The sequence below is a fragment of the Urtica dioica genome, chromosome 9 (assembly GCF_054948205.1).
Source record: "Urtica dioica subsp. dioica isolate 48M chromosome 9, U.dioica_male_clone48M_v1_H2, whole genome shotgun sequence".
NCBI classification, from domain to species: domain Eukaryota; kingdom Viridiplantae; phylum Streptophyta; class Magnoliopsida; order Rosales; family Urticaceae; genus Urtica; species Urtica dioica.
The window spans coordinates 6,444,792-6,463,444 of record NC_142764.1 but is presented as its reverse complement, the minus strand read 5'-3'; the positions used below and the strand labels follow the sequence as shown (position 1 = coordinate 6,463,444).

General features: G+C 36.9%; 2 protein-coding genes across 2 annotated transcripts; one reads left to right on the top strand and one right to left on the bottom strand.

The window, feature by feature from the left end:
- The first annotated feature begins 11,635 nt into the window (after nucleotides 1-11,635).
- On the top strand, nucleotides 11,636-14,180 carry LOC149384725 (uncharacterized). Its single transcript, XM_089625526.1, has 3 exons — nucleotides 11,636-12,032; nucleotides 12,128-13,674; nucleotides 13,769-14,180. The coding sequence occupies exons 1-3, from the start codon at nucleotides 11,975-11,977 to the stop codon at nucleotides 13,901-13,903; spliced, it is 1,740 nt and encodes a 579-aa protein (XP_089481652.1). The 5' UTR covers nucleotides 11,636-11,974; the 3' UTR covers nucleotides 13,904-14,180.
- A 974-nt stretch (nucleotides 14,181-15,154) lies between these two features.
- LOC149384724 (uncharacterized) lies at nucleotides 15,155-16,067 on the bottom strand. The gene is made up of 2 exons (XM_089625527.1): nucleotides 15,679-16,067; nucleotides 15,155-15,578 (listed from the first exon to the last, which is right to left on the bottom strand). The coding sequence occupies exons 1-2, from the start codon at nucleotides 15,996-15,998 to the stop codon at nucleotides 15,308-15,310; spliced, it is 591 nt and encodes a 196-aa protein (XP_089481653.1). The 5' UTR covers nucleotides 15,999-16,067; the 3' UTR covers nucleotides 15,155-15,307.
- Between the last annotated feature and the right edge of the window lie 2,586 nt (nucleotides 16,068-18,653).

Here is an 18,653-nt window from a genome sequence, read left to right as displayed (position 1 = left end):
TATATAATAATATATCTTATTGTGAGAAACAAATAATACATTAGTTATATTATTTAATGACAATAACATGGAGTTATTCTATAATATTTAGTTACTTGAATATTCTAATACGAAAAATAAATAAATATTACATATGATCTTAATATTTTATTTATCAATGTATCTTAGAGATATTTTATATATTCTATTCATCGAATAAATATCTCATAGTAATTAAAATAAGATCAAATCAAGTAAGTGCATATTCTATTTTGGGTAAGCTAAAATGCTATAAATAAGAGGCTTAGGTTTGAGGAATAAACACAGAATTGCCTTCTTCCACACTTGGATTTTCGGCTAGCCTTTCCCCTAGTGCCTTAGATGTTTTTCCTCTCTTCCGTAGTTGGAAAATTCGTTCGTCCCACTTTCGAAATAAAATAAGAATTATTCGACACCTCGTTGGAATAATTAGTAATAAAGAGTTGTTCATGCCTTGGTATTATCTTATTCGAAGAAACGGCTTGGAAGACTTGGTGTTGATCCAACATGAAGAACACGAGGAACCAGAAGGACACGAAGAACGCGAGGTACGCGAAGAACACAAAAATTGTCCACAAGCGTGGAAAATCAAATAGCGGGAAACCATGTAAGTGATTTATGATCTCGATTTATTTACGTCTTATGGTTGTTTTGTAAGCCGCACCAATTCATCTAAATTAATTAGATTTTCTCAATAGCTAAAACGAATACAAGAGTTGAACAAAAGTGTTTTTTGAATTAAAATTGTTTTGAATTCATCTTTTGGTTATGAGTTTGATAAACTCACACCAAAAGTTGAAAAGAATTTTTGTAAAGTAAAGAAAACCTACCAACAGTGAAACCTAAAAAGAGAAATGCCCCATTGAGGAGAAAAAGGAAAATTCGGTTTAGGTTGAACCAGCCGAAGAGGGCGAAGAAGAGAAAGAAGAAGAGGAAACGAGCAATCAGCTGAAATGATTACTTGGTGAAAATATATGCATGTAAATGTTTTATATATGAAGGCCACAACCGAGCTAAACCCCACCTCTATGAAGGCTCTCTTCAGAACGTCAGGGCAAAAAATGAAGGTTTAGTCAAGGTGCATTCAGGGACCAAAGTCCTCAACGTCCAGCTCAAGACCATGAGGGAAAAGCTATCGCATCATGAAACCAAACTGGCAAAGAAGGATGAGGATTCAAAGAAATTGGCGAAAAGGATTACCAATCCCACCCTTGATAACAATATGTTGCGGATTGACCTCGAGGATCGTCTCAACAAGATCAACAATTGGTCGAGGATTTACTCGAGCCAATAGAAGAAGAAAGTCGATTTGGCCGACGCGGATGTCCAGCTATCTGTTGCCGTTGCGGCACAACAAGACGAGTTGGAGGCATCCTAGGCTGAGGTTGCTCGAATGAAGAGGAAGGCGAGGTCAGAACTGGAGAAGATGGTTCGAGCTGCCCAGAGGACTTGGTCCCTGAAGTATCAGGGAGCTAGACCGAAGTAAGACTAATCAAGATGGGACCGATACGGCTATTCAGGTCGTTTGGAAGGGAAATGAGAGTGATCGACCAGCATGGATCGATGCTTAAGCAGACGTTGGGCTTGTTGGAGTCGATTGACGAGGGCCCGAGGATGTCGAGGAGCACGTTAACGTGCCATTCTCGATTTCGAGCTTTTTGAACAGGAGAAGTTCGAAAGGCTAGCGGTTCTTGATCTTCTTCGACATGTTTTCCCTAATTTTGTTATATTTTATTTATCTTATCCAATAGTTTCTCGGAATTTTATTTTCCTTATGGTTTTATGGGACCTCTTGGTCATGTTTTGAATTACTGAAGGCTTGGAAGCCCTTAATTTTTTGTGGTCGTGATGGTCTTTTATTATCTAGGCATATCTGTGTTATTTTCTATCGATTGTTACTTTTATATGGTTGGTCAAGAAATTTTGTGGACGTCTCTTATTTAACTTATGAATACGCTAAGTATCCTAGTCAGGGGCATATGAAATATATTACAACTTCGTTCCCAGATTGGTAATAGAAGTATGTGTATGTTTGTCTCTACTTGGACGTTAATGATTTCCATTCTAGGAAATGTTAGTATAGTAGATATTTCAATAAATTTAGATTGTAACTTCGAGGGATGAGAGATTGAATACTCATTGAACATTTCGTGTCTTCTTCAAAATGAGATTGATAAGAGATATTTTGAGCGTCTATGGTCGTTACCAAGTCGCTAAAGGGGTTTGATTTCAGGATTGATTCGTTCATCCATCTCGAGAGGCGCTGATCAGTTTTTCCCTCATGCCTCATGAAAAGGGGGAACTATCTTGATTTAGCGTGGGGTGAGTTTGATAATACCACGTTGCTGTGGTGGTTTGCAGTCTGTGCTCAACTAGGTATTAGGGCCAAGCTGATTGACAAAATTCGAGCCTCGTGACTCAGAATGGACAGAGTTCGTCATCGGTTCCCAAAAATTCGAGGTTAACTTATCGGATAGAGTTTGATTCTCAAAATAAGTTTTTTCGAGGTCTTAATTAAAAGTTAACACCCAATCACATTGCCTATGAGGAGTTCGTGGGTCCAACTCATATAATTAGCCCATTGAAAAAATATTTTTCAATTTAACTTAATCAAACTTGATAAATTAGATAAAAAAAAATTTATCCAGCCCATAAGTGCTGGAATTTAAAGACATTGGGCCAAGTCACAATTGGAAAATATTATTGAAACCCCAGGGCTCGGCTGGCAGCAACCTGCGAGTCGCACTGGTTTCACGCGCACTGCGGGGTATCGCGCGGTGCGCATCCCTTGTGCGCGCCACATTAGACCGCTGTACACACTCCGACCGAACCAAACAACACGGTTCTCCACATTATAAGGCTGAACTTGAAGCCCAACAGCTTCATATGATCGAGCCAAAATTCCAATCCTTTCTCAAATCCGCGCAGCGTGGGGCTAGTTTCGAGGCTCACTAACGTCAAACCCAAAATGAGAAGCAGTGCAAACCCTAGGGCTCATTTGTTTGGAAGCAGGAGCGCCGCGCCTTGAGCATGCGCCACACCGGGTTAACGAACCCGACCTCGTTGTCTCATTTGTTCGTCTTCTTCTCAATCCATAGTTAACGAGCTCGATCTCCCTTGATCGTTCTTGTCTCATGCATCGATAAGAAGTTCTTAAAGTCGAACTCACAAATTTTAATCACGCTAGAAAAAAAAATTGGCCCATTCTTTGAGGGATATTCGTTATTTGAATACAATAGCGAAAATTTTGCGGAAAAATAAATTCTAATACTCTTTGAATTTCGGGTAAAACAAAAAATTCTAATAATCACAATCGATCAAACCAAGAGCCATGCATATCATAAATAAAATCCATGAATTCAAATAAAGAAATTTAAATAGATAGAGGCTTACCTCTAATACTAGTTGTTAGGAATAATCGTGATTCACTAATGTGGAAATAAGAATCCGAAATGATTTAGATGCTATGGAAACACGAACAATAAATCTAGTTTATATTTTAATTAAACAATCGATGACCTACTATAAAAAATAATAAGAAAGATGCAAGTCGCACAGGTTCGCGCGCCGCGTAGACCTTGTGCGCACCGCGTTAGATCGTTGTTCAGCACTCTTACAAGCCAAAACAGCCCGGTTTTCCAAATTATGAGGGTTGAACTTGAAGCCCACCAACCTCGTATGACCAGGTCCAAAGTCAGATCCTTTCAGCCTCATATGACACATCGATCACAGAATACATAATTTTTTGACATTTTGGTCACAAAATTTTGTACTTCGTGACTAATTTTTTAATATCGTAACGAATTGGTCAAGAAATAAGAAAATGATCACTCAAATGTATTTTTGTGAAAATAATTCTCACTCTTGATTTTAGTATTAGAAATGTTAAAATTTTAGCTTTTGCTAATATTGGTAAATTGACACGAAATTAGTAGTATTTGTGTAAATACATATACTATTATGAGTACGGAGAGCAAGCCAAATCAACTGCAATAAGATCGTCGATACATAAAGGTTTCCCAAAAAGCCAACAAACATTTTGGCTAAAATTAAAAGCATCTATTGCAAACGCGTGCGCCGGTTTATTTCCGTCGTGGGGGATAAACTGACGTGATTCGTTGTTGCTCTTGGCGAGGAGACTGCGAATGTCTTGGACTATGTATGCGACAACCGTTGGAGTACCATGTCCGCTGATAGCCCATGTAGCCAAGAGGCAATCACTCTAAAGAACATCTATAGTCGTGCCATATTTTTTGGCAAATAGCAGGCTTTCCCACATAGCAATGCACTCCGCAACCAATGGATCATAGAGATTTGGTACCAGATAAGTGAAGGCTCCAATTACATGTCCAGAGCCCCCTCTCAGCACTCCCCCATAATCCGTACCCGCCCTGTTGGTCGGAATCGAGATTTCACTTATAAATTTAAGTTTATGTTTTTGTTATAAGAAATAGAGAAATTTTCTTATGCATCGGTCACAGAATAAATAATTTCTTGACATTCCAATCACAAAATTCTGAATTTCATGACTGATTTTAAATTTTTGTGATATATTAGTCATGAAATAGGAAAATGATCACTAAAAAGTATTTTTGTGAAAATAATTCGCATTCCTAATGACATTTTAAGCTTTTATTGATTTTGATAAAGTGACATAAAATTAGTAATATTTGTATATTGTAAAATTCTTAACGCCTACAAATTATTTTTTCTTTGGAGTAAGCAAAGTCATTGACATATAAACACTAAAATCAAATGCCCATTTTTTTCAATTCAAATCCCGCGACCTAAGGGATTGATAGTCAAATTAAATTAAAAATCTGAAGTTGAAATAAATGGATATAAATAAATATGTAATTAAGTTTAAACTAGAATATGGGATTGATGAAATCTTCGTATTAATGTAATGTGGACTTATTTGCACGAGATGATAGGAACTGTTTTGAATTTGCGTTTAGCGAATTATATCATTTTAAAAACATTCCAATTACAATTTATACGGACTAAATTATCTTTACATAACAAGTTAAATTCATAGATGCCCATTTATTGATATATTTTTTTAATGAGTTTCTGGGATGCTTTACTTGATCTAAATATATACGATTTTATATCGACCGATTTTGAGGAGATTTATTCCTGCATTTACTAGCCGTAACACTTCATGTATGTATCTTTTTTATTTAAAGCAATTTTATTGCTGGAAAAATTAACAAACATATGACTATGACTTTTGGAAAAATTGTACAAAATTATCATTTGAAACTTATTGATTAGCAAAATAGCCAAAGTTTCAACTTTTCAGTAAAGTAGTCAAATTTACGTTTTCAAAATATATAATAGGGAAATTGCCCCATCTAGTACCTATGTGATAACTTTTTCCTATTTTCCACCAAATGCATAATTTGGACACCAATGCCACTAACACCTATGCAAAACTACTTATTTACCCTTCACTTCTTACATTCTTACAATCTCACCAACACTCTATTTGGCTCTCTCTCTCTCTCTCTTCGCGTCAGTCTTATCTCTCATCTTTTTCGTTCTCTCTTCCCGTCAATCTATCTCTTTCTCTCACTCTCTCACTTTCTCTTCTCGTTCTCTCTGTCCCCTCGTCGGACTGTTTTTTTCCCGATCTCTTTCTCTTTCTCTTTGTTTACCCCAAAGCCACCAGACCCAAGAAACCCATGAGCCCGATGACCAGCTCTCTTTCTCGCACCAGCTCTCTAAAACCCGAGGACCCAAACGCCCACGAGACCCAAACGCTGACGAGATCCAAACGCCAAAGCTCTCTTTCTCGCACTAGCTCTCTAAAACCCGAGGACCCAAACGCCGATGAGATCCAAACACCAAACTCAAAACTCCAGATTTAGTCCAAGATCAGGTCGCGCACAAGGTTCGTTTCGCTTTTTCCTTAAATTTGTGGTTAAAATTTTAGGATATTGTTTGGGTATGTTAAGAATCTTCAAAGTTCATCAGTTGTTGACATTAGATGTCAACAATGGACGTCAACTGTTGACATCTAATGTCAACAACTGATGAGAGAAATTGACTTCTAAACTCTACAGAGTTCATCAGTTGTTGACATTAGATGTCAACAATGGACGTCAATTGTTGAAATCTAATGTCAACAACTGATGATGAGAGAAATTGGCGTCTAAACTCTACAGAGTTCATCAGTTGTTGACATTAGATGTCAACAATTGACCTCATCAGTTGTTGACATTAGATGTCAACAATGGACGTCAACTGTTGACATTTGATGTCAACAACTGATGAACTCTGTAGACTTTAGACGTCAATTTCTCTCATCAGTTGTTGACATTAGATGTCAACAATGGACGTCAACTGTTGACATCTAATGTCAACAATTAATGAACGTTGTTGACTCTAATATTGTAAAAAATATGCAGAAATGTCAAAAAAACACTCCATTGAATCTCCGGTGACTAGCTATGACGACTTCGAGCCCCGAAAGAGAAAATGTTCTAAAAATGAGGTACATTTTGATGCCAAGCAAAGCTGATTTTTTGTTATATTTTTTATGATTGTAGACATTCATACCTATAATTGTAGACAATTACTAAAATTGTAGTCAATTGATGTTAATAAGGCAAGCGGATTGGAACTCGGTGATGCACAACTCACGGAGTTTCAAATGAGCCAGGCTGAATACATATGGTACTTGGATACTTTTTGTAGTGAGACTGAATCGGGTCCGATCATGTGTCTCGAAAGTGTTATGAAAGAAATCCTCGGAGACGACTGGGAGACTCAGTTGAAGAAAAAAAGGAGATTTTATGGAGGTCGTGCCCAAGGGGACACGACTTTTTATGCTGAAAATCCAGAGAGAGGAACTCCTCTACTATAGGAGGATGAGGATTAACAAGAAATGACTCTGTCGATGAATTCCCCACATCATTGGTCTAAACTTCGTAATATTTATGTATGGATTTTTGTATGACTTGAATGCCTGAAACTGCTTAATATGTCTATTTACACTATGTTTTATATATGAACAAACTAGTCATTGACAACAGATGATTGATATAAAAGTACATAATCTAGTACATGAACTACAAAACATTGCTTAATCTATTATATGAACAAACTAGTACTTAAATCAAGAGAATGTCATAATTTAACCAACCAAAATAAAAAGTTTCCTAATCATCATCCATTTCAAAGTCTGAACCCACTTTTGTTGCTATTTTAACCGCCCCATGTCTGTATAGATCAATTGTGATCTTTTGTCGATACATGGCCATGTCGTCTTGTCGGATTTCCGATAGATCATACCCGTGAGTCAAAAACTACATGGCCTTTATAACAAACATTCCACAATCGCCACTGTTTTTAAAAATTTGAAATTAGACATCTTGAATGTTCAATAATATGATATTATTCTATAATAGCAAGACGTACCCATTATTATGTTGAGGCATGTTCGTGTAAGTTCCGACTTTGAACTTCGACGAACTTGTGTCTTCAATCCCCAGCCCATCAAACGCACCAACAGAACAAAGAACTAACGGGAGAAATTCAGCAATTTTTTATACGTGGGCCGTTACCATTTTTCGGTGATGCTTGTTCCCGGACAATGAGTCGTAGATCATGATAGAACGTTCCCGAGATGTCAACAATTGACATCTATTGTCAACAGACATCTAAGTAGATAATAGTAGTCATACCTGATCGCACAACCATTCTTCTTCGGTCCAAAGGGTGTAAAAGAAAGTCTTTGACCTGACTTCTACCTCTGTGAAATCCCATCTCCATGGTAAATGATCTTCCCTTTTCACATACCATAAGCCTTCATCGTCCCTCTTCATCCTCAAGCCGATCTTAAGCCAAGTCTCCATTACGAGTACGTCCACAAGAGACGTTGAATCGAACTGAGCAGTGAGAGGGTTCTTCATCGGGCGATCGATGTTTTTTGTGAACTTCAAGTACGGCCTTGGGATAGGAGTCGGAGTGTATTTCTCCAGAGATCTCGTGATTCGGACAGGTCTTCTCGGTGAATCGTCTATGTTTATCGAAAAGATCTCTCATGATTCCCGATTATCCTTGTCCGTTGCAGCGTTGATCTCCTCATCCATATCCCCCAAGGTTTTGCCCTCAGGAACTGAGCCAATATAAATCAGTTGGCTGTCGTTGTACATCTCTCTCTCAAACTGCTCGCAATCCAGTCGTAGAAGGTGCGATCTGGCTTGTGATTCATTTAGATTTTGGGATGAATCTAACTGATTGTCTTCGATCTCGATCTGTCCTGAATTAACAAGAAATAGGAATATCAGTTTCAACAATGTCAACAATTATAGTCAATAATTGCATTTATTGACATAATGTACGTAACATCTATTTCTTTTTCTTTCTCGTTTTCTTTTTCTTCTTCTTATTTTTCTTCTCCTTCTTTTTCTTCTTCTTCTTTTTCTCCTTCTTTTTTTTTCTTCTTCTTCTCCTTCTTTTTCTTCTTCTTCTTTTTCTCCTTCTTTTTCTTCTTCTTCTTCTTCTTCTTCTTCTTCTTTTCCTCCTCCTTCTTTTTCTTCTTCTTCTTCTTCTTCTTCTTCTTCTTCTTCTTCTTCTTCTTCTTCTTCTTCTTCTTCTTCTTCCTCCTTGTTGTCCTCTGGTTGATTATCTTTAGAATTCTTGTTGGACAACTCCAACAATTGATCCTTCACACTCTTGGTGACTTCATGGAAACATTGTCTCATCTCCATCCGGAATAAGCTCCATTGATCCTTCATGTGGTTGACTGTGTCTTCCACATTTTTCAACCGAGCCTGTGTTAAAAAGATGTTAGAAATGTTATTCATACTTGAAGGAAATCAACAAATAGTGTTATAGATAAAAACCGGGCCAGTGTTTAATTGACATACCTCAGAATCTTGGCTCGGCCCTGAATGAGCTGTTGTCGACGGATGGGATGTTTGTACCTTCGGCAGTGGCTTTGTCGTCGTGTTCTTCCTCACGATGTAATCCTCGTCGCCCAGGGGTTTGAATTCCAAATCCTCGGATTGGAAATCGATGTGTTGGAATTTGTTGTCAACAACATGTGTCACCGATTTCCACCGATGCATCAGTGGAGATGCCGTCTCTGAAACTTTCTCGCAATACAAGAGAGACGTGAGCACGGGCATTGTTTCAAACGCCCATATATGTAATGGATACAGAAATGAAGGGAAGTTGATCTTTCCCTTAGAGGCTGACTTCAAGGAGACGTTCTTTATGTACTTCCTGGCACATTCCAAGAAGAACTTCCATACCACATTACCCCACGAATGAGAGTTAAATTGGTCTAGGTCTTCCACCAACCTCACGTACGTCCAGTCTAGGATGTTGGTATGCGGTGCGGCAGCGAGAAGAACGTTGATGAGAAAATGGAGAAGCAAGAGCTTCACCCGCTTTGTCGGATTTTTCCAACCCTTGCTCTCTTTGAGCTGCGAGGTTAGGACGCCACGAGTCTTGTATGTCCCGTTGTTGGAGACGCTCGTGAACAATCCGTCTTCAACAACTTCGGTATAGTTGACAGCTTCGTAGTTGTCGACTATACGAAGACCCGTGATCTCCGCGAAATGTTGGATGGTAAAAGCCCGAGGTTCACCCCCGAGCTCAACGAAAAGTGTATCCTCACTCGCGTGCCCTTCATACTGACCGACCCTCATCAACAAGTGGTTGATTATCTTTGACGACCTGTTGATCTTTGGAAGCTTCAGAAACTGGCCGAAGCAAGACTCTTGAAAAAGAGCCGTCTCCTCCGCTGTCATGTCAGCGACCTCTTCAAATTTATCTAGTGAACCATAAAAACTGAAATTATGGTCCACTATTTCCCCTTCGGGGACAAACCTCTCTCATCCCTGAAAACCATTACAAAATAGAATGAGAAAATCAAAATCAACAATTGATGTCAACTATTGATGGCAATTGTTGATATCTATACGTCAACAATTGATACCAGTTGTTGACATATAGATATCAACAATTGCCATCAACTGTTGACATCAAAGTCAACAAACATTGATGTCAACTGTTGATGGCAATTGTTGACATCTATACGTCAACAACTGATACCAGTTGTTGACATATAGATATCAACAATTGCCATCAACTGTTGACATCAAAGTCAACAAACATTGATGTCAACTGTTGATGCAATTGTTGACATCTATATTCATACCATTTGTTGACGTATAGATGTCAACAATTGACATCAACAGTTGACATCAATGTCAACAATTAGTTCAACAACAACAATATTCATTCAACAACAACAATATTCAATCAAACCATAACAAAACCGAGATAGCCCAATGCAAACCGAGATAACCCAAAACTAGTTAACCAAAACTAAACCGAAATTAAATCAAGTCTATCCCAAAATCAATCAAGGTCCCATCAATCGACAACAAATCAACCGAAAACCCCCAAACTAACCTGAATATTGGCGGACTTGGAGGCTTGCTCTTCTTCCTCGACGTCAGACGTGACATGCATGGGCTTCCCCTTCCCATGCCGAGGCTTCTTCGCCGAACTCTTCACCGGTTTGGGTGAAGCTGTTGTTTTTCTTTTCCGGGACGGTTTGGGTGAAGACGGTTTGGGTGAAGACGGCGACTCCTCCGGCGCCTTTGTCTTTGTCCGGGGACTCCGTCTAACAACTTCATTTTATTTTTTCCCGTGTTGTTTGGGTGATTGAAAGTCGTTATCGTCGTCCATTTTCGGGACGGTTTAGGGTTAGGATTTGGGGGTTGGGTGAGAGAGGGAAATCGCGACAGAGGGAGAACGCGAGAATGAGAGAGAGCGCGAGGATGAGAAAGAGGAAGAGAGAACGCGACAGAGAAGAAGTGGGGATGACGATGGTTAGATGGGAAATGAGGAGAAGTTGATGGTTTTAGGAAGAGAAGAGGGGAGTGACCGTTTGAGGAGAGAGAGAATTTTGAGGAGAAAAAGAGAGAGAGAGAGATATGAGCGGGAATGAGCGAAAATAAGGAGTGAGATGGGATATGAGGGAGAGTTGGTGTGAGTTGTAAGAAAAATTTAAGGGGAAGGTAAAAAGGTAGTTGTACATTTGAGTTAGTGGCATTTGTGGCCAAATTATGACTTTAGTGGGAAATTGGAAAAAAGTTAATGATATGGTAGTAGATGTGACAATTTCCCTATATAATAAAGCCCCATAAGATATTATTTTTGGATAAAATCCGGAAAATCAAGAAAAATGCGTTTTCAAAAGTAACATTTATAAAAATTAAAAATTTAAAAATTAAAAAAAAAAAGAAAAAGAAAAAGAAAAAGAGAGAGACTACTTGAAATCTTTTAAAATAACCTTTTTCAAACATTAAACAGTTAATTTTCTTATAAAGAAATTATAAATATTAAATAAAATTAAATAGAGTCTAAAACAGTAAACAAATTTTATATACATATAAAAAAATTTTGAGAATAAAAAAATTTCAAGAGAAATTAATATTTACAATTTTCAGAAAATTGTTTTCACAGTAAAATGTTAGCATGCTATTTATTAATACAAACAAAAAAAACGGCTATAGAAGCCATGACCACTATTAGATCGTCCGTATAATTTATAGCAACTTTTATAGCCGAAAGAGAAACAAAAATATGACAGTAATTTTTATAGTTTAGAAATATGACATTTATATAATGAACCCCCACAAAATACACATTTGTAGATCACCCGCATATAAAGAAATACACTTAATGGGCTTATGACGACATCGTTATTGGGCCAAGGATTTGCAGAAATGGGGTTGCTGTTATGGAAAAGCTCGAAGAATCCAAATGTAGCCGTTACAAAGCCAGCGTTTTTCAACGGTCAAAAAAATTAAATGCAGAGTTCAAATAGTTCCCAACAGTCATCTCCGTGATTCACTTTCAACACAACACAATAAAAAAAACACACACATTAGGTCTGAAACGCTCAAAAATCTCCAAAAGCAAAGAAATGGGTTTTCATCGCAGTGTATCACCATCTCCGACCAAACGCTCTTCGACTTCAACTGGTATGTCATTTCTTCTCCGCTCGATAATCAAACACCGACGTTAGATTGGATTCACGGTTTAAAAGAGGTTTCGTTTCTTTGTGGTTGATTCGCAGATGACGAGAACGAAGAGAACTACAACCCATTAATGCGCGGAAACACGACGCCGAGGCACAAGAGATCGGCGAAGAAGAACTACATGTCATCCACTTTCTCCGCGGCTTCCAAGGTCGTGACGCCCAAGAAGAAGACGATCTTGGCCGAGAGGAACAACGCCAGCGACGCTTCTTCTTCTTCTTCCGAGGCCGAGCCCGAAAACAAGAACCCCGTTCTTGCCGGCCTCAGATCTCCGATGCCCACAACAACAAACAACGATGACAAAGACGATAAGCCGTACGACCCTCAGACCAACTTCTTGTCCCCTCGGCCCCGGTTTCTCAGATACAACCCCGAACGGCGCCGGGAGATCTTCAGGGACTCGGTTTCCTCTGATTCCAACAATTCTGATTCTAATTCTTCTTCGAGCTTGATCGCCGAGGAAATCGGCGGTCTGAGACTGTTGGATGATGAGGAAATGAAGATGGCTCAAGAGGAAGCCCACCACGAAGGTCAAGAGATCAAGGCGACCGATGAGGAAGCCACCAAAGAAGAAGAAAAAGAAACTAGTGAGGAGACCCAAGAAGAAGAAGAAGTGATTAGGGAGACCAGTGATGAATCAGAAGAGGCAGCAGAAGAAGAAGAAGAAGAAGAAGAAGAAGAGGAAGAGGAAGAGTATGAACGCCGAGGAGGAATTGGGGCGACTGTGATATTGATGCTTATTGTGGGGCTCTTGTCCATATTCGTTGTTTCGGTGAACTGGTCGAGGTCGCTACCTTCTTCTCCGGTGACGTTCGGAGAAGATATCTTCAACGAATTCGGTCAGCGCAGAGTGTTGAACAACTCGGTGGAGGATCTTCTGTTGAAGCGGATCAAAGCCCGGAGCACTTTCTTGCAGAAGATGACGGCTTTCGAGAAGGAGAAGATCGATCAAGGAAAAGAGATCGATGAAAAGGTCTTCCAAGAGCTTGGTCAGATGAAGATCTATGTGGACATGGAAGACGTGATGAAGATTTCCGAGGATTCCGAGTCTGCGAAAGTGGTTGAAGAACAGGAAATCGAAGAGGAAATTGAAGAAGTGGCTAATCAGGTTGTTGAAGATTGCAAGCTCCAAGAAGAAGAAGAAGAAGAACAAGCACTTGAAGCTTCTTTTGTATCGCCTTTGTCTGAAGCTTCTTTCGTATCGCCTTTGTCCGAACCAATCGAAGAAGAAGAGGTCACAAACAAAAGCCACAGAGAGAGTAAGGTTGGGTATCTAATGGAGAGCCTGAAGAGAATCGAAGCTGAGTTCGCAGTGAAAATATTTATGGGGCTCGTGAGTTTTTTGTCCGTCATCGCTTACCTTTCTTCTCAAATGTCGAAGAAGAAGCCGAGTGGGAAGAAGATCACAGGACAGAAGGAAGAAGAATTGGATCATCATCATAATCAAGTGTACTCATACACGGACAATCTCTCGTACACGCAGAGCCACGCTCCTTCGGTGGAGTTTCTGAGCGAGTTCGAGGTCTCTTCCCAGAACAGGAGCTCTGAAGGCTCGCCTTTGTATCGAAGCTTCAGCACGAGAGAGGTAACAAAACGACGTTATTAAAAAAAAAAGAGTTACTTTTTATTCAGACCCCTCAATATTCTCATCATTTTCTTTCTGATTGTTTTTATTATAGGATTTTGGAGACGGGGAAACACAGACGAGGGTGACTCCGGCGAGTAAGCGATCGAGCAGGAAGAACTCAGTGATGACTCCGGTGAGAAGATCGGACAGAATTCGAAGCCGAACGATAATGTCACCAGGAATATGAATCTGAATGTGTGGGTCTAGTAGTATCGGTCTTTGATTATTTCCTTTCTCCTAGGTTTTGACTGTTTAGCTGGTTAGTAGTAACTGTGCTCTTAATCTTTCTTTAAAAGCACACTTTGGATTGGGCTTTTTGCTGTAGCTTTTCTTACTGAAGTAGAGTCGTCACACAATATTTGATCAACTGTGATGATCAAAAGTGTAGTGATATCTGATCTTCTCTTATGTCTTTCTTGTGTACTTTTGTAATCATTTAATTTAGTAGTGTTCTTTCTCTCTTTTGTTCAGTTCCATCTTGTTCCAAAGTTGATTTGCTCTAAAAAAAAAGTGTATCAAATTTAGTCTAAAAACTGAAACTCTTTTTTCTAGAACATTAAAGCACAGATGAATGGAATCAAAATTTAGTACATACTTAGCTGGTTATGTTTTATCATTCTTGACTTAATATTGTCATATGAATGGAATCAAAATTAAGCACATATGAACAATGTTTTTCTTTATATTGTTCTTTTCTCAAAGAACAAGCATTAAAATTAGAAGAGATTGAAACTTTTTTTCCTAAACCGAAAAGGGTTACATATGAATGGAATCAGAAGTATTAATTAGTGATGTTATGGTCTTCTGGACTCGTAATGTTTTCTTATCTAAGTCATGATTTGTGCTCAAAGAAAAAATATCAAATTTAGTACAAAGATTGAAACTTTCATTCCAAAACCTAAAAGCTTTTTATATACATTTGAACGAAATTTGATTTTACATATAGATGTTTGTTATTGTGGACTAGTTCTTTCTTTTGCTAAGTACTACGTTGTTCCATGAGATGATTTGCTCAAAAAATCTATTTTACAAAATTCTAAATATATATAGATGTGTGATGTTCTACTTCTATATATATAGATGCTTTGTTATCTGGACTAGTAATGTTTTTGAATTTGTTGTTCTATAGATGATTTACTCGATGAAAAAACACCCTCTCTAGTACAAAGATTGACACTTTTTTCCGAAAACCTAACAGCTTACGCATTAATGGAATAAAAATAAGAAAAGTCCAGTCATGGATTGCTAATTTAGAGAAGAGTAGTGATGCCTTGTTATTGTGGACCAATGACCAGTAATGTTTTTTTTCTTTTGTGAAATACTGTGATTGCAACTCTTTTTAAAACGTGAAAGCTACACATGGAATCAAAACTAAGAGATGGCTAGAATTGTAAAATTGGTAGAAAGATTGCAACTTTTTCAAACGCCAAACCCCACATGAATGGAAAAAACTGAGATTATATTAACTGGTTTATGTACAATCAACTTCTCTCAACAATGAAATCATGACTATCATAATACATGTGGTATAAAAAGCTTTTAGAATTCAATACGAAGCTACAGGAACAAAAATTGGTTACTATTAGTTTAATTAGAAATTATTTTGCATGGAAGGAATTGGAGGGATCTGATTCGTCTTCCTTCTGGGTGAAAATGACAAAGAAGATGATCTTGGGGGCTTTTTTGAAATTGTGTAAGAAAATTTGTGGGCGTCCAAATTAGCGGCGAAACTCTTGCAAGCCTTCATTCTTCTTCTGGCGTTGAATGGGTTTTCCTTCTTTGCAAGTTCTTCTACGCTCATCACTTTCGATAGAGATGTAAAAGACTGTGACTTTCCTTGAAAGTACCTTGAAAGTCCTCTTCTGAAACACACAATTTAAAAGAACATACAAAATTTAGCCTCAAATTGCAAGTTCAAGAATTTTATTGAAAAACAATGAGAATAACATATAAACAACTTACTTGATTGGTAGTTGAGTCATGAGCTCTGATAATTCATACAAAGGACCGGTTGAATATGGTGATGATGATGATGATGACGACGAAGCATCATCAGTTAAATCTGATGATATTGATGATACTGATGATGATGATGATGATATTGATGACACATCTGAGGAAGAGATCCCATCATGATGATGATGATTATGATGATCCCCACTTTCCATGATCACCCAATTACTCTTCTTGGGGAAACCATCTTGATGATCATCAAACAAAGCCATGTCGTTGAATTGGTTGTTTCTTAGAATCCCCTTTCCAAACTCAGCCATTGACAACATGTCACACTTTCAAAGGAGCAGAGATGAGAGAAAGATGTTGGTTGAGGATATTGTTCCAAGAAAGTGGCTTTTATATACATGTATCTATAGATCATTTGTATTTTATATGGAGACGCGTTCATATAGACCAAAAAGTAAATAAATTATTAATAATAAAGCCGTGTGTTTTTAATTCAATGGATGAGAATCTTTTGCCTCCAAAACATCAAGAGGCATGGGATTTATGGCTTCTCAACTAAGGAGGTGACACGTGTAACGTGACCACTAGGTGGTACGCAAATATCGTGCACCCTTCTGAGCTTCCCCATTCTTTCCTTTTTTATTTGTTTAATTTCTTATTTTTTATTTTTATGTTCATTGCCTTATCTTAAGATTCCTCATTATCTTCTCACATGGTTTGAATTTGTTGACATTTCTTATTGTGACAAAGGAAGAGGATAAGCTCTCTATCTATATAGTCGGTTATCCACAATTCCACATTACTTACGTGTGAGTCACCATCTAATTTTTAAAAGAGACCACATATTTTTTATACCATATAAAAATTGTCGAATAATCATAAACATGTCAAAGAAAAAAGAAAAATTAAATAATAAAAAAATAAAAAAAGAAGAAGATAATCTTGTTCTAGATGAAAAGGCATTTATAATTTCCTAACCAACCTTGCCGTTCTTATTCCAACATGGTCTTGTTTGGCAACAAAGAATGAAACTCTACAACAAGTCAAACTAAAAGATTAGCACAAATCTACTTTTTGTAAAGAGAAAATATATGTTCCGAGTTCTAACAGATGTCAACTTCTTTCTTTTCTGTATATTATTATTTAATATATAGCATGGCTTATCCATGAAGTTGTTGATGTGGATATTGCATGTTTAGTGCTTTAGCTCATAGTTTTTCAATACTATATTAAATTTCACATATTGGCTATGTTTCATTCAGTTTATTAAGCTTGATTTTAGTTTTTTTTTAAATTAAATCATATTTAAGTGTTTGATAAAATTACTTTTTTTAAAATTAAAAAATATTTTTGAATATTTTAACTAAAAAACTAAAAGCTCCAATGTAAAACTTTTGTACGTAACTTTAGGGGTTGTTTGGTAGAGTTGATTTTAGGGAGGATGGATTAATATAGATGGATTTGGGTGGATGGATTTGTGGTTTCTCTTGTTTGGTATATATAAAGTAGATGATGGAAAGAGTTGTAAGTAGGATTTAAATCCGTGGGACCCACAGAAAATCCATCCCGTCTAATTTGGAAGAATTGTGAGAAGGGAGAGCTTATTTGTTTTATTTTACAATAATAACCTTGTAAATTGATGACAATTTCGTAATATATTTCTTTTATCTCTCTCGTACTTCTCTTCCAAAAGTTTTTTATATCTCATGCTGAATGAAAATTGTTATCTACTATTCCTAGGTCTTTCACCGTTATCAGCTTGTATTCACAACTTACAACTTGATAAAATATCATTGACATTGCTATTTTGATTTAGCCTTTAATTATTAATCTTTTGCATTTAAATTACAAAGAAGTTGCAATATTTTATAATTATACGTGATTCTGCATATGTATTTGGTTTTACTTTGCATGCTCTATATCACATATCTATCTATATATACATGTGAGTGGGTCTGTATATATATGTATATATACGTATTAGCACAAATATTTTATATTTGTTGCAAAAGTTAGACACTTGATTCTTGGTGTTGTAAAAGGATACAAAAGTAATTTTAATATGTAAACACTAATCATTCCTCTCTTTTATTTATTATACCAAACAATAAATGGATGGAAAATAATCTTTCATCTCATTATACCAATCAACTTTTGAGAAAATTACAATTCATCACTTTTCTTTCCTCTCTTTTCCATTTTATTTAATCCATCCACTCATTTTTCCCTCTTTCCTACCAAACAAAGCCTTAGTTTTTAGTTTTTAATTTCTCTCTCTTAACTTTTTTTTCTCTTACACTAACTTTTAACTCTAATTATCTTTATATGCTTTTATCTAATAATTTTTTTAAAGTCACCAAAATTTATAATTTATTTTTTACAATATATAAACACCCACTTTGAAATATTTTTTATAAGGCAGTGTAGCGAAATAGCCAAAATGAAACTATGAAATTTGTTTTTAGCCTGTTTCACAATTTTTAGGGAAATAGCCAACAGACTTATGTGGCAATAATTAAGGTCTGATTTACCTTTATTTATTAACAAATTCGTCACTTTCTCTCTCCTACTTTTTCCTACATTTTTTTTACATAAAAACTTCAAAAAACCATATCTATCTCATATGAACTCGAAATTGAGTGATTCCAAATCCTACGGATTCGTGACGCCGAGATCTTCAAAAATAGATCCATTGTGTTTGATGAAAAATCATGTTTAATACCATAGATATAGAAAAATCACGTTATTACCTTAAATATGGAAATAATTGGAAATTTTTGAAATTATCAAAAAAATAAATGGAAACGTAACTATGATGCATTAAACATAATTTTTCATCAAACACAATCGGTCTATTTTTGAAGATCTCGACGCCACGAATTTGTAGGATCTGAAATCACTCAATTTCGAGTTCGTATGAGAAAGATATGAATTTTTGAAGTTTTGATACAAAAAAAATTATTTGAAAAAAATAG

Bases quoted from the DNA above. Each gene is read 5' to 3' on its own strand.
- LOC149384725 (XM_089625526.1), top strand. From the start codon at position 11,975: ATGGGTTTTCATCGCAGTGTATCACCATCTCCGACCAAACGCTCTTCG. The intron at 12,033-12,127 runs GTATGTCATTTC...GTTGATTCGCAG, and splicing joins ACGCTCTTCGACTTCAACTG to ATGACGAGAACGAAGAGAAC. The intron at 13,675-13,768 runs GTAACAAAACGA...TTTTTATTATAG, and splicing joins GAAGCTTCAGCACGAGAGAG to GATTTTGGAGACGGGGAAAC.
- LOC149384724 (XM_089625527.1), bottom strand. From the start codon at position 15,998: ATGTTGTCAATGGCTGAGTTTGGAAAGGGGATTCTAAGAAACAACCAA. The intron at 15,579-15,678 runs GTAAGTTGTTTA...TGTGTGTTTCAG, and splicing joins ATGACTCAACTACCAATCAA to AAGAGGACTTTCAAGGTACT.